This window comes from Scomber japonicus, chromosome 14 (genome assembly GCF_027409825.1).
Source record: "Scomber japonicus isolate fScoJap1 chromosome 14, fScoJap1.pri, whole genome shotgun sequence".
Lineage (NCBI taxonomy): Eukaryota > Metazoa > Chordata > Actinopteri > Scombriformes > Scombridae > Scomber > Scomber japonicus.
Window position 1 is genome coordinate 11,130,998 of NC_070591.1, and position 15,855 is coordinate 11,146,852.

The 15,855-nt window shown below is 37.7% G+C and overlaps 1 protein-coding gene across 1 annotated transcript in view; it reads right to left on the reverse strand.

Annotated features, from left to right (window-relative positions):
• anapc1 (anaphase promoting complex subunit 1) overlaps window positions 1-14,675 on the reverse strand; it is a 54,167-nt gene extending 39,492 nt beyond the window's left edge. The window contains exons 1-17 of the mRNA XM_053333265.1: window positions 14,539-14,675; window positions 13,214-13,453; window positions 12,426-12,590; window positions 12,023-12,065; window positions 11,803-11,900; window positions 10,144-10,226; window positions 9,947-10,020; window positions 9,703-9,848; window positions 9,014-9,159; window positions 8,576-8,707; window positions 8,037-8,255; window positions 7,458-7,553; window positions 6,952-7,042; window positions 5,107-5,172; window positions 4,817-4,954; window positions 3,670-3,813; window positions 910-970 (exon numbers count right to left, since the gene is read on the reverse strand). Coding sequence (XP_053189240.1) covers window positions 910-970; window positions 3,670-3,813; window positions 4,817-4,954; window positions 5,107-5,172; window positions 6,952-7,042; window positions 7,458-7,553; window positions 8,037-8,255; window positions 8,576-8,707; window positions 9,014-9,159; window positions 9,703-9,848; window positions 9,947-10,020; window positions 10,144-10,226; window positions 11,803-11,900; window positions 12,023-12,065; window positions 12,426-12,590; window positions 13,214-13,429 — 1,918 coding nt within the window. The 5' untranslated portion in view covers window positions 13,430-13,453; window positions 14,539-14,675. The remainder of the gene's footprint in view (window positions 1-909; window positions 971-3,669; window positions 3,814-4,816; window positions 4,955-5,106; window positions 5,173-6,951; window positions 7,043-7,457; window positions 7,554-8,036; window positions 8,256-8,575; window positions 8,708-9,013; window positions 9,160-9,702; window positions 9,849-9,946; window positions 10,021-10,143; window positions 10,227-11,802; window positions 11,901-12,022; window positions 12,066-12,425; window positions 12,591-13,213; window positions 13,454-14,538) is intronic.
• Between the last annotated feature and the right edge of the window lie 1,180 nt (window positions 14,676-15,855).

A 15,855-nucleotide genomic window follows, 5' to 3' on the forward strand; every position in this document is an offset into this window, starting at 1 on the left:
GTCTGTTAGAGGGGGAAGTGTAAGTTTTATTACCTAAGGAAAAGCAAGGTAGCGAGATCATTTGCTAATTAACTGAAGTTCCCACGCACTACTTTCCCCCTGTGTCAATACGTCTCTCAGTTCATCTGCACACGTGGAAGGATTACTTACATCCGTTAAAATGTTCATTTAAATTTTCTTTACGTGCAACAAAGTACTGCAGGGAGATGATAAAGACCAGAGTTAAATCAGAGTTTATTTATAGTCCAATTTTAACAGGCATGTTTGCCACAACTGTAATCCAAACAATTCTGACGGAAGAGACTAATTAAAAGAAAGAACATGAAAAATAGGATGGAAACAAGTTGACCAGAAAGAGGAAAATAGTTGTATTTCCTGTGCATCTGATTTTTCACTCAGGACTTCAAATGGAAACTTCACTGATGTTGTGGCTTAATCATTATCAGCGGGATGCTGTGTGTATGTGTGTTGTAATGGCATCCTCAATACATCAAGATTATACCTCACCATGTAACAACATAAGGCAGCTCTTAAACCTAATTTCCAGGACCTAACTGCTCTGACTCAGCCATCTGTATGTCTGTGTTTCTGTGTGTGTGTGTGTGTGTGTGTGTGTGTGTGTGTGTGTGTGTGTGTGTGTGTGTGTGTGTGTGTGTTTTCCAGTGGTCTCACTTAAAAAGTACACACAACAGACATAACAGACATTTTCATAACAGAAAACGTCACTGACTAAAAACAACAGATGTAATACTTTGTTTTAAATATATCTCTGTGCACAATGTTTTTCTGCATCCAAAAAGAGAATGTAGGATGATCCCTTTTAGAAAATGTCTTACGAGTGTATGTGTACGTGTCTGTGTGTGCAAAACAATGATAGAAAGAATCTGTGTCTGTGTGTGTGTCTCTCACCCAGCTCTGAGGTTGCAATCTCTGGGACAGAGATCCTCAGCATGGTGCCACTGCTTAGCTCCTACAGAGAAAAAGAGATTGTGCAAAAATTCAATTTATACACTGTCACTTCGATTTCATATCAGTGCAATAATACTGGATCACCTCTGCTTGTTAAAACAAGCACAGCTGAGTGTTGAGGCAGTGAATCCTACACTAAACTATAAATCTAGTCCTACAGTGGAGAGCAGAATCAGAACAAAAACGTTATATGTATACGCTATACCCCAGTAGCATAGCAGAAAAAGCTCAGGTATTACTAATAAAATTACTGATGGCTCCGTTCTATAAGTGTTCCAGTAAGTCATGACAGTTTGCACAATACCAGCACCTGGAAACTGAAGTGGCTAAAAGCAATTCACGAATTACAAATCATATTATTTACACCTGTGTTTCTGTTGCTCTGCCACGTCAAAATGCCTTCGGTGAAAAAGTCCAGCATAGGATGGTGGGCTTTTTCACTTTTGACATGGTGAAATCCCTTTACTTAGAAGCAAAGATTCAGTTTCACGGGAAAAAAAATTGGAGTATGCGATGAGTCATTGTGTACAAGTTTAGCAGACGCTGACAGTTAAAGGGTAATGTGAAACTGAACCACACAGAAGCAGAAAACTGCTGCTGCTGCGACTCTCTATATCAGATTAAACTTTCAAGCATCACCCCAATCAGTGACGTCACAGCAAGTGTTTTGCTTTTTAAAGCTGGATGTAGCATCACTTATTGGAGAAGGACCAGACGTTCAGCCTGTATAGACAGTCTGTACAGGCTGCATATGTACATTGAGAGTCAAATTCCTTGTATGCGTGGACATACTTGGCCAATAAAAGCTGATTTTGATGATACAGAAAGCCGTCATCACTTGAATTCTTGAATTTATTTATTTGTGCAGCCGACCCAGAAACACATTGCTTGTATTTATTTTTAAGTCAAAACTCTGTGTGTGTGTAAAAGTGAAGACTCACTGACATCTCATTAGCAAACACATTTAATTGTATGTATGTAATACATTATACCTGAGAAATGATCTGTATCTTTTTCAAAAAATGTAAAATTAATGTGAATTAGTAATCAGAAATCCTCAACACTTTCCACATCAGCACAAATCAACTAGTCAGATTGCAGTGTTTTTGTTGTGTTGTGTCATCATGCTGCTTGTAACAGTGTGTGAGAGGCAAGGCACACGCCACATCCTTTGAATTTTCATGAAATCAGTCCACACACTGTAACAGGAAACTGAGAAAGTCGGGGAAAGGTCTCAATTCTGAAATTACATTCACTCATTGGCAATATAAAAACCATTAATATGAGTAAATTGCATCATAATTCTACATATAACCTTTAAGATTAAATGAATCAGAATTGACTTGGTGCGACATTTCCATGAGTAACACTGGACTCGTCACTAACAACATACTGTATATCCCCCCTTGATGTTTGTTTCATATTACAAACCAGTCATATGTCTCTGAGTTTCCCTGAAAACTGAAAACTCCTCTGAACATGATATTCTGAATTTTCCATGACTAACGACAACTTTGAGTCAAATTATTTTGCTCCCTAAAATCATTAAGGTAGTCATAATGATCTCAGAGTAGTTAAGCTGTGAACATGCTACTCTAAATTTCGGAGTATTTCAGTTTTACACATCATTACAGTCAATTATTTCAACATAGCAAGACGTGAGTTTGTTGTATGTCAGAAAAATTAGACTGTCATTCTTTATCCTATTTCCTCCAGCAGGGTTGGTCCTGCTCTTGTCACCATTTCACAGCGCTGCTGCACTGATCAGAGAGTGACCATGGGGAGAAAATATACCGCTGTCGACCTCACAACACAGAGATCAGCCGCTGCTTTGAATACTCCAGGGAGCTGCATTAAGGGGTCAAATAGCAAATCAATGAACAGAAGTAATATGTCAAAGCAGCAGCCTGCAGACACTAATTTGCACAGCGCAGGTGTGTGAGACAGAAATAGTGAAGCTCTTTTAGTGTGTGTGTGTGCGTGTGTGTGTGTCTTTACAAAGTGAGACAGGAGTGACCCAGGAGGCCGAAACACACACAAACTGAACTCACCGCTCTGTCGCTCCCATTCACAAATATTACTGAACATGAATCACACACACACACACACACACACACACACACACACACACACACACACACACACACACACACACACTAGAAACAACACCTTGAGGGCGACTCAGAGTTGTTCTCTATGAATGATTATAACTGCAGCTGCATTCAATTTATATACCTCGTAAGTCTTGACTACTCTTTTGGGAATTTTTAACCTAAAATTTTGCATTTTTACTTGAAAATGACTCAAAATGATTAATTAATTATCAAAATAGTTGCTGATTCGCAGCTCTACACTGAGGTTATATGTGAAAAATGTGTTAGCGTTTGGACATTCAGCCTCCAGTTTATATTCCTGCAATGTGTATCAGAGCAGAAGCTTTTCAAAGTCAGACTAAATCCTGTGAGCTCAGTTTTCACCATGAGATTCATATTTAGAAAATATCCCCCAAGAAACGTCTAAACAGATCAGTCAAAATCAAAAACCCAACTCTGATGAGTACTGAGATGTGAAAACTGTCTCCAAAAGTTCATGCACAGTGATTTATAATGGAAATATAAATAAGACCACCTCCTGTAGCTTCTGATATCAGTGAAAAGAGAGAAAAAAAGATACAGACAAACTTCATCTGTCCAGACCTACCAGAGTGACCCGATTGCAGACGGAGTCCCTCAAGGCATGGATGTAGGGCGTGGCCTGTTGGAAGGTGTAATCGTCTAAAAATGAAGCTTCATGGTGTTTCATGTTTGGACCTCTGGGCCCTGACACCGGAGAAGGCATCACAGCCTAAAAGAGATGGAGGAACACAATGAAAGGATGAAGTAAAAGTAAAGAGGAAGGGCAGAATCCTGGAAGTGATGTGATCGACATGGAGCACTGACACACTCAGCTCAGTAAAATGGAATAATTATTAAACAGGAAACTAAATCAAGCCTCCATGTTTACTGTGACAGATTATTTTACTGTGTGGGAAATTGTTTTTTAGATTGCACTACATTGAATAGCAGCAAGGAAGGAAGACGTATATCTGCAGATATGAAGACAGCAGAAATTGGAATGTACAGATGGTCATAAGTGATAAGCACAAATTAAAATTACACAAAAAAACCCTCAAATACACATTTATACAAAATACCTACACTTATATATTCCTGTACGTGGGGCAGTGACATATAAGGGTTGGAAAGATGAATAATGCAAAAATATCTTTAAAAATAATCTTAAAAGCAGCATCAAGTTTGTTAATATATACATTTTATATTTTTGTCATTTGAAATATTTTCCCACAAAAAATTAGACTGAATACTCCTGGAAATGTCACATGGTGCAAGCACAAAAGAATGATAGCTATTAAATATTTTATCCACCTACAGTGTATTTAAGTGGACTTATACACAAAATTACAAAAAAAAAATGAAATTGTTCCTGACTTACATGATTCTCCAGATAACATTTAATATTTAGAACAATTGTATTCCATTACCTTTATTTAATATACAAAAGTATTTAATATTTTCTCTCAAAAGGGATTAAAAGCAGACATTTTATGCTGGGTCAACAAAAAAAGAATGTGTTCAAGTTATTCATACATTTATTTTCAAGTTTTAACCCTTTAAATTGGACTAAAACAACATGGACACAAAAAAAACATCACTGACCCACCTATTAAAGACAAACATGGTATCTGCTTTTCATTTTACATGACCTCTAGCCTATTTTACGGTCACTATTAAATCATTATACATTCTATGAAGGTATAAAAAACTATATGTTTACAACACGTTAGTACCTCATCCAGTCTTTGGAGGTGTCTACTGCCAGCGTTAGCGGGCGTGCTCATGCTCTCCAGCAGGCTGCTGTGCTGAGAAATGTGGTTGGTGAGGTTGAAGGTGGGTGACAGGAGGCCGGGGACAAACACCTTACTGACCTAGAGGAACACACGTCTTTATCACACAGGAGTTCAAAAACCAGTACCAATTGTCATCTTTGTTGTGTATCCAACTGCTGTGATGGACTGTCTGAGGAAGACTCCGAGGAAGAAATTTGACTTATAATCTTGGTAGTTTGAGTCGCCCTTACCCTGGTGACTCCTGTGTAGAGGACCAGACTGCCGCAGGCCTCCAGAACCAGCATGGCGTCTATATTCTGAGGAGAGGAGTGTTATTGTCAGACATAAAGTTTTGTAAAATAAGAATCCAAACACTGCACAAATAAGAGAATGTGTTTGGGTTAGTTTTTAATTATTTCTAATCATTTTCATTAAAAGCTGCTACAATGTAAACAGGGCTCATTTCATATCCTGATATAGGTAATTTTATATCCTCATAAAGATACCTAACCCAATATAGTGCATTTTAATTCAATGGATATATAATTGGTACATACCAATAACCGGAGAAGAGAATTTTTTATGTAATTTATTGTGTTTATGCAAAAGATGGACAGACTCCAAATGACGATAAATACTGCCATAAAGAGTTTGATTAGCGTCACAATGAAATAAAGAATAGAGAATAATATAAAATGATAGATGTTTTTCTATCGTCACATGATATATTTCATCACACAGCCGTAACAATAAATAGTAAAAAAAGGTCAGGTAAAGACAGCCTAAAAACCTCCTTAACAACATGGAAGTTCAGCAACTAAAACTGATCTCACATCAGTTCTCATAAACATTTTTGAATTAAAAAGAATTAAAAAAACAAAAAGAGACCATTTATACTACAATACTACTCAGTATCATTACTGTTATATTGTTTAATGGAGCTGTTAAGTTTGTTAAATAACTTTAAGAATTTATTTTGACAATATTTTATTTTATTTAACATATTTTGCATTCAGTGATTAGTCTCAATATGCTTTAATGTCAGATGTGATAAGTCTGACTGTGGCATTAATTTAGACATGCAGATACAGTAAGACCTTATATTCACCTGTTTGTGATATGAGCAAGATAGTACTCCCTCAGAAATGATCATTTTAATGCAAATGAAAGACTAATACAACTAAATACATATCTTTTCCAAAACTGAAGTTTAAAAATAACAAATATGTAAACAGCCTGTTAAATATAATAATATTCCTGTTTAACAGGAATTGAAATCCAAGATCTAAAAGTACTTTAAAACTTTAAATTATACCTACTCTGCAGCACAGTTTAGCTCACAGATCACAAGTGTACTGATAAATCTATAAAGTGCCGTCATCAACAGCGGCTGTAATAACATAAGGATTTCTGGTCTAATGATAGATGTTCAATGACGTCCTGCGAGACAGAGATTTAGCTCAACTAAATATACACACTGCTTTCTGTAGCTAATGGAAATAAGTGAAGACACAATTATATCGCAGAACTCATACACATCCGGATGCATCAAAGAGCATACAGTAAGACCTCCTACGCAATGTTCATAACTTCACACTTCCCACGAACAATTTAAACACATGCACTGATCCAACAGCCCTGCGAAAAACACCTTACAGATAATCCAAATACAGAGAGAATAAAAGCTGAGCGCCCTATTTGTAGCATTGTTTTCATAAATCAGGAGATATTTACAGTATTTTATATATGAAGTTTCCTGAAAATATCAGACTAATGGAGATATTTTAGTCTATTATCAGAGTCAAACTGATGAATCACTCAAACTTTTTTCCTTCTGTTCTGTGCATCAAACTGAACAGCACAACAGTTCATTCTTCCTACAACAAATACTCAAATAAAAATACATTAAATTATAATAAATAACTAAATTTGTACATTCTTTCTTATGTTTTTGTAATTTCTAATCTGAAAATGATAAACAATAATTTACATACTTGCTGAATCAGTACGTCATGTGGGTATTGATTAGGAAACTTATTGTCTTAGCCTTCGCCTACTCTCAGTAAATCCAATAATGCCTAAATATTGTTATCTACCTGCAGAGGCTCTGCGTCTTTGGCAGGGATGGTCGTGACTGAGGCAAAGATGAGCTGAGATGTATCATTGCTCTCAATGAACTTCACACATCTGTGGAAACAAAGACAAAAAGATTAAAGAGAGTACAAATTATTTTTAAGTGGTTTGTCTTCTTTTACATATATGAGCAATGCAGAGTATTTGAGACTTTTTCAGACCTTTCATGGAGCCCTATATTTTATAATAATTAGTCATTTAATGGATTAGTTGATAGAGTGATAATTAATCTGCAGCTATTTTGATTATCAAATGATCAGTTTAGTAAATTAAGAAAAAATGCCAAAACTAAGCTGATTGCAGTTTCTCAAATACTGTATGAGACATCTGAAACTTTTCTGTGTCAAAATGATGATAAAACTGAATTAATTTACATTTAGAGCTGTTGACCAAGACGCCAGGCATTTATGACCATTTTCTGACATTATATAGACAGAACAATCACAAAATTGTGCATGTCTGCTCTTACCTGAGCTGTTGGTGAGATTCCACCAGGAAACAGAGGTAGTAGTTCTCACAGAGGTCAGATGTCAGGAATACTTTAGACGCCTGGCTGCTCATCTCCCTAGAAAAAAACAAAGCAAAGCATTACGTAAAAGCCCAAAAGTTAATAAACAGAAACGTCTAAAAGGGAAGCACACAGAGCACAGACAGGTCCTAAAAATAACTTAAAATGAAATAATCAAATATTGAATTTTATTACAAGTTATTCATAACTCTTTTCCAAGAAGTTGCCCCTAACAAACCACAACACAGCACACTACTGAAAATCTGATTATAACAATGACGGACGGAGATATTCTGGTATTTTAAAGCAATGTTTCTTTGTTATAAAATATGCCAAAAGCTACGCAACAGTTGCTGGAATAAATTAGGAAGCCAGGAATGTTTAAATTGCTGAATTAGCTAGAGTTAAGATGTACGTAATCCATCAATTAGGAGGGACAGCGATGAAATCACATTGAAATAAACTCTCAATAACTGGCTGTCATTGATGCGAATGAATCATGTGCATCTGTTTTCACTAAGGAGCACTTCTGCTTATTACCTGTGACAGCCAGCGGTGATCGTCTCACTCCACAGCTGCTCCATGCACAGGTCAGGTATGATGGGCTCCATCTCAGGCACCACTATAGTCTCATTGATGCTGCTGTTGGAAGAGGGTAACAAGCCATGGTGCCCCCTGGGGGATGGGCTGTGGAAAGATGTGTTGAAACGAGCTGCACCGGAGAAGGACGGGGCCGCCATGCCGGGAGAGTGAGCACGGCTGGAAGGGAAAGAAAGTTTAAAAAAGGTACACTGAGGAGTTTTTCAACCACAGGAAAGGTGTGTCACCTCTTTTGCCAACTACGAAGAGTGCAACGTCAAATGCGTTCAGACTACACAGCATAAAAATTGTAACTCTGGATTGTGTTATGATTTGTCATAAATTTGAGTATGAAATTATCTTTATAATAAGAAGCTTTTAATCAGACTGCAAAGTTCAGTCAGTAAACGACGACGCATAGACAATGTGAAGGTAAGTTTCCACACCTTAAATATTTAAAACCTTAAATACATGTCCTGTTTAGCTGTGTCCAGACCCACCTGAGGGCCGCCATATTGGATATACTCGGGGAATGAGCCCGGGAGTGTATTCCTGGTGAAGATGTGATGATCCTGTTCTGGTGGCTGTGCAGAGCACTGTAGTGGAGAGGAGAGCTGGTACCAATGGCACAACTAAAAGCAGGAGAACCAGGACAGGGTCAGACAACAGTGAGGGAACAGAGATGATTTCAAGAGTCAACTAAATGTTATGCGACCAGTGGAAATATTTGACATTACGTAGAATTTATCCTTATTCTTTTCACATATCGGTACAAGACATTGTTTTTGTCAAGCTCAAGTTTACTGTCTTTATTTTTAGTGATTTTACAGTCAGTCCTTGTAGATCAGGAGGACAGGAAAAAGTATCATTGTCAATCTTAAGTTTTGGGGTTTTGCTTTCCAACTGAAAATCAAAGACTTTAAAAAGATCTCTTTTACCTTGTTCCAACTCCAGGACCGAGCCCAGTTGCACCGCTGCCACCGGGGGAGTCCAGGCGGGAGATGTTACGGAGGTGTGACGCCAGGAAGCCCGAAGCCATCAGACCGACTGGTTCTGCCGGGCACCGTAGGACTGCAGAACGCTCCTGTTGGTGGTAAGATGAGGTTAGGGACAAGTAGGCGTTGTGAATATGTGTGTTTTAGTTTTAGGGTTGTGTCATATTGTATTGGTGACACTGTCAGTATATTTTTTCATATGATTAAAAAATATTCCAACTTGTTTACGTAATGACTTCACACCATTACGCACAGCAGCAAGAAGCATGGCTGAAAGAGAAAGCAGCATTGCTACCAAATCCAGTTAAGAAAGGGGAACGACTTCATTAGTGTGGAAGTGGTTTGGTTATAAAAGAACAGATGTACTGGTACAACAAACCACCGTAATATGTAAGAAGTGCAAGAAGACTGCAACTACAAAAGGGGCAATAGTAAAACAAACTAATTTCACCACATCAATCAGAAGCATCTTGTTGAGTATAAAAAGAGCCAACAATCCTACAAGGAGAATTTTGTCATATCGTCAAGAATATTGTTATCACAGACATTACCCAGACCCTTAAATATAATGATATTATTTTAGGACCGTATCACCCACTCACTAGTGTGTATCTGTCAGTGTGATTACTCACATCATTTGTGACCTTGCGCAGCACCCAGACTGAATGTATTCCCTGTACAGTGTCATAGGAGACGACTATAGAGGGCTGACAGCAGCTGAAAACTATTTTCATGGTGGAGTCAGAAGCATACTGCACATGGGAGCCTTCAAACTGGCCTGGAAAATGCACACATACACAGATTCAGGGCAAAATTTGGCAATAATTCACTCATAAAATTAAAGAGAAAGAGAAGGAGAGTGAGTGAGTTTCTTACCTGCAGGTTTACTCACTACTGGAGCAATCTCATCCAGAGGATGTAGCATGCTGAATATTGTGGGCAGAGGTTCCCTGTAGAGAAAAAGAGCTCAGTATTGGTTTTTTGCATGGAGGTGGTAAATGTAAGGATTATAAACATGAAAACACATTTCTTAGGTTTTGAGTTGGTTGTGAGGGTGCAGTGTCAGTGTGTACCCGGGGGGGCCGAGTTGTGAGTCAGTCCCTGTGTTTTTTCTTTCCAACAAAAGTCCAAACTTGGTTGCCCAGACATTTAAGACCTGGATGAGATCAGAAAGGACAGACAGACTGTTATGTTATTGCATAATAATGACAGCAATAATAATTTCACCTTTCAAATTGAATCATTAAGTTCATAAACAAATATGATTGTTGAACTTGACCAACAAACTTCTAGACTACCTAAATCTAGTTTTCATTACAAATTGAAGAAAAACATATAATTATCTTGATTTCAGCTTCAGCATTTTATGATAAAACACCACAGTCTCTCACAGTAAAACAACAGGCAGGAGTCCCGGTTTAACCTAATATCACAGAAAGCGAGGAGTCAAAAAAGAAACTGTGTGTGTCAGTGACTCTCTGCACTGTAGCTGCCCAACAGAGAGGCTTCCTGCCCCAGCTGCACCGTGCAGGCTGACATACTCTACACATATAGACACTGAAACTGTAGTGAAAGGTGTAATATTGCAATTATTTTGTCAGATCATTTTTACTGTCTATTTTTGCTGAGACATGCGCACGTCACACAGGAAAAAAAAAGGCGACAACCTAAAATTTCTTTGTGACACAACTGCGCAAGCACTGCTGACGCTTCCTGTGTGTCCAGGGGCTGAAGGCACTGCTCTCTTCAGAGGGATTCAGTGTCGATGACGCTCCAGCAGAGGGGACACTTCCTGTCACAAAGACTCTCGCAAGGATTTTCTAAGTCTGCTCACAACACCAACATGTCGCCTGCTTACCACTTTAATCATTTTATTCATTTAATGAGAGTGGGTGTCAAATCTAGTGAATATTCAACATGTCACCACCTTCAAAGACCTCAAGCAAGAACACAGGAATAAAACATGATTCCCTCTGAGCAGCCCACAAACACTGCTGCTACAACGTTCAAATAAACAAAAAAACCACCCATGAGTCAAGTCATATCATGTTGCTGTGCTACAGTCTAATGACACCAATACACACAAACATATTTGCACTTACAAAAACATGTCTATATTTGAACACACACATACACAAGAGAAATGCATCGTGACAATTATACACGCACTCTCACACATTCAAGTCCGGCCAGCGCACAACACACACAATTAAACACAGACATCTCACATTGTCAGTGATCCAAATCTTCCATTATTATTGGTTAGCTAGTCAGTAGTTCGGCCTTGGGGAATATGACTAATCTGACTTGTATGCACTTTGAACACGCACACACACGAGCTTCCAGCATTCATGTAAAAAAGAAGAAGTTGAGTACTTTGCACTACTTAGACTATAAAAGTCATCAAGTATGGCTGCTTTCCTGGAACTGTTGTTGCACCAACGTACAATATAACTCAGATTTTGAAATATTGCCTTTAAAAAAGTATAACCAAGCATTTTGGAATTCAGTCCATATCAAATGTTGTTATGTGATATACTAAATAGAATTGGTTTTTGATGCTATGATAAATGAGTTAAACCAAACATGATAGGAAAGGAAAAATATCTCAGATTGATGAATTCAGTTTTCTGGCTGGCTGAATTCAAGCACACTTTTGCATTTCTCTGCAAGCTTTGACTCATGTCTTCCAAAGGGATACATTATTTCCTACCAGTGTTTCTTTTCCTCACCTGGAAGGGTAGTGGTGAGATGAAATCCTTCCCGGTCACAGTGTGAACGTTGACACAGCTACTCTGGACGATACACACTGTCTGCTCCACTTCCTCCACTGTAAAAAAAAAAAAAAAAGAAAAATTATCATCTTCTTTATGAACTTCAACAGACCAGCAATGCAAACTAACAGAAACTTGAAATTAAACTTGCTTGTGAAGTTTTTTAATGATATTGTACCATCTTTCTTGTTTTGAGGAACAGCAAAGTTACACCATAAGGCCTGAAGACAGAAAAAAAAAGAAAGAAATGTCAGTTTTGCCCAAAAGAAAAATTATGCATCTTTACAATCTGCATTTCAGCACTGGAAAAGACATTTAAAAAAAAGATTGGTGCAATCATACCAAAAGCCACTTAATACAACAAAAGAAATTCTTATATTTTCATTCTCAGACTTGTATTGCTCAAATACTTCAGTGCTGTCTGTGTTTCTTTAAAAACCAAGATTCAAAGTGAAATATTTATGGTTAAGATAAAAGACAATTTTCCGAACAGGAATCAATACAGTGTCTCAGATCCGTCCTCACACACTTGAATGGCGTTGCTGTCGCTTTCAGTCTGAAAACAGGATTGAGTGACCAACCTGCTGCACTGGGCTGTCTACGGTGAATGCCTTGTATACGTTGGAGCCTTCGGTCCGACTGCCCTGGCTCCAGACAACCACATTTCCTGCTGTGTAGAGCTCCTCTTCAAACTCTACATCCTCCTCCCTGACTCCCACGCAGCCCTTCCTAAGCTGCCAGCATTCCTGCCAATCAAATACAAATGTATTACCTCAGCACAAGCACTGAATCACAAATCAAAACTACAAAAGCACAAGTTCTGTTTTCATGAGTGCAGAAGTGATGCCAGATTCTTGTAATAACTTGGTAACACAATTTATTACAATTAATGTCAACAATTACTATGTTACTTTTTGAAACACAGACAAACGCTTATAGTGCCATGCAAGATATATATTTTTATGCAATGAGATATTTTTAAACATTAAAACAATATCTAATGTGAAATCCATTAATATTAATACAAGTATTGTTTTCATGAGTAAAGAAGTGACGTGAGATTACTTGTAATAACTTTGTAATACATAATATAATACTATAATGCTATTGCAGTTAATGTCAACAATTACTATGTTATGCCATGAAAGTAACATACTTTTATGTAAGGAGATAGTTTTAACCAAAAAACAATATTTAATGTGAAATGCATTACCTTCTTTTGTTATACTTCCTACTTTTCTCATTATGAATCACTGCTGCTTTCTTCTTCAATGTTTTTCATAGCAGGAACAACAGAAGTGCTTGTATACTGCTGCTAATATAATATTAGCAGCAGTATTTAAACAGTATGTTTATTGCCCCAACTCACCCTGTCTCTCTCCTGCAGACTGACTTCTTGCAGGGACCCCACCAGGCCAGCGGCACCGTCTGACGACCAGAGCTCTGAAGCAGGCTGCAGCTCTCTGAGCTGCAGGTTGAAGGCGTTGGGATGGTTCCTGCAGTGCTCACGGCCAAACGGGACAAACGACTGCAATTCCCCTGCGGCAATCATCGTGGCTGTCTCTTCATACACGACTTCCGACATGAGTTCCAGATATCAGCATTATTTCTGGGAGAAAAGACGAGTGTGAGGAGGGCAGACAAACATACCTGCCACAACATGAATATTTACTACAGCACTCTTCCACTGTGCATGTTGTAGTGGCGATTTGTCCTTGACTTACTTAAAACTTAAAAACTTCAAAAATTTAAAAATATGAGGGGAAAATATGAACAAATAAACTCAAACTCAAACAGCCACTGAGGGACCTCAGGAATTAATCTTACGCAGCATAAAAAAGTAAATTGTCTGCCGCCTCTCTTACCCTGGTAAAAAAAAAATATATGCCCTCCCCGGTGCCCGCTGGTCCTTTTCTTGTCTATCTATAGAAACACCTCTGTGCTCCAAGCTGCCCAGTATCCTCAAAACAAAAGCATTAAATCAAATTAACTCAAATTATACTTATAATCAAACTAATTCAGCTATACTCTTCAAAACAAACTGCAACAAAAAATACATAAATTAACATTTAATTATTAAACTTAACATGAACAACAAACAGCTCCAACACATGTAAATAATAATAGTTTAAAATGCAACAGAAACTTAAATCAAAGAAAGGAGGAATTGCTGTGCCCTGGAAGACATCTAACTACACAGCTAACTGGATCAACCTTTAAGTGAAACTGAAACCCTGATATTTAAAAGATCATCAAAAAACATCTGATAGCCTAACCTTGAATCCTACCAGTTTGCAGGTTAATTTCTCTGATAGAATATCATTCAGTCAGCCAATATGTTAAGATGTGAGTTAGCTATCTGAGCCACAGTAAAACACAACATACAGATGATTTGACAAATAATCATTTCATTATTATTATCATTCCTACAGGTTCATGCTGTTATTGACTCGTAAAGAAGCTACATGTTGGCGGCTAGCTGGACGTTTTCAACTCAAACATCATCCCCCAAACATCACTCTGTATTTGACAGTCAGTTGGTTGCTGTAAGTTTAATTAAAAGACACATGTTGACAGCTGCTGGTGTTAGATATTAGCACGCTGACGCTTACACCGGCCCCATTAGCATGCTAGCTACTGTTAGCTCCAGCTAGCTGTGAGTCTACAGACATACACATTATTTTAACCGCTAACCTGATAATAAGGAATAGTCAGGCTCTTATCGCGGAGTCCTTGTCTTTCCTCTAAATGCGTCTCGCCCGAGCACAACCTCGTCACATAAAAAACTGCTCGGTTCTGGTGCCAAAGTGAGGATTTTGGCAGCAGCTTTTTCAAACAACCGCGGACATCTTCTGCTGTCCCGACATCCTCTTCCTCCGCCAGGCAGCCAATCAGCGCCGTCCTCCACTCCTCCTCGTTGCTTATTGGCGGACATTCGTCATCATTACGTACCCTCAGAAAACTCCTAAAATTATTATTTAATAAAAATAATAAGAATAATAACATATAACAATAATAATAATAATGCTTCAGATTCATAGTGATACTCAAAGTGGTACAGTATTAATACAATATAACACAGAAAATAATGATAATAATAAGAGTTAAGATGAAAAAATGATATAAATTCATATTAAAATTTTACACAGATACAATTCAATCACAATTTTAGACATAATATTTCACAATATTTCTGTTCCTCCTGCAAAAAGGAGGTTGAGTCCTTTCCTCATTTATTTTATGTCTGTCTGTGTGTCTCTCTCTCTCTCTGTGTGTGTGTGTGTGTGTGTGTGTGTGTGTGTGTGTGTGTGTGTGTGTGTGTGTTCATGTGTGCAGTGTATAGTGTATGTATTATAGGATATTTGGTTGGCCTGTGTATGCAGGTAGTATATATTGTACATAACCACTAGTACGTAACCATAGCATACAGTATTTATTTCAGCATTCCTTGCACACCACATTTGTATCATGTTTACTATTTGTATACACATACTGTATATTATTCTTATTGAGTTTTTCTATATATATATGTAGCTATTTTTTTCACATAATAGTGATATGTTTATGTATACTTTAATCTTCATCATCTTCCGCAGAGGTCAGAGGTCAGCACAGTAACACCACCTCTGGAGTCAGAAGGGATCTTGCACGTTACTCATAGGCCTTCACCAGTGCAGATTAAATCACAATTCACCTTTCCTTTTTTGTTCAGAGGATAGCATCTGTTCTCGAGCCCAGCGAACCTCAGGGGTAATAAAGTGCGTCACCCTCCAGATATCTGCAGCACAGTATCATGCTGTTGATGAGCTGATTACATATATTTGTTCCAGTCACAGGATTTTGTGAAACAACTTTTCTAACTATTAGTACAATTATCATAAATCATTATTTAGATTAACTTCAATAAATGTTTCTAATAAAATGAAAATACATCCTTAAAATGATGTGATCCCCTGGCAAGAGGTCTGAGCACAAAGGCAACACACATTTTAAAAACAGAGAAGTTTACTT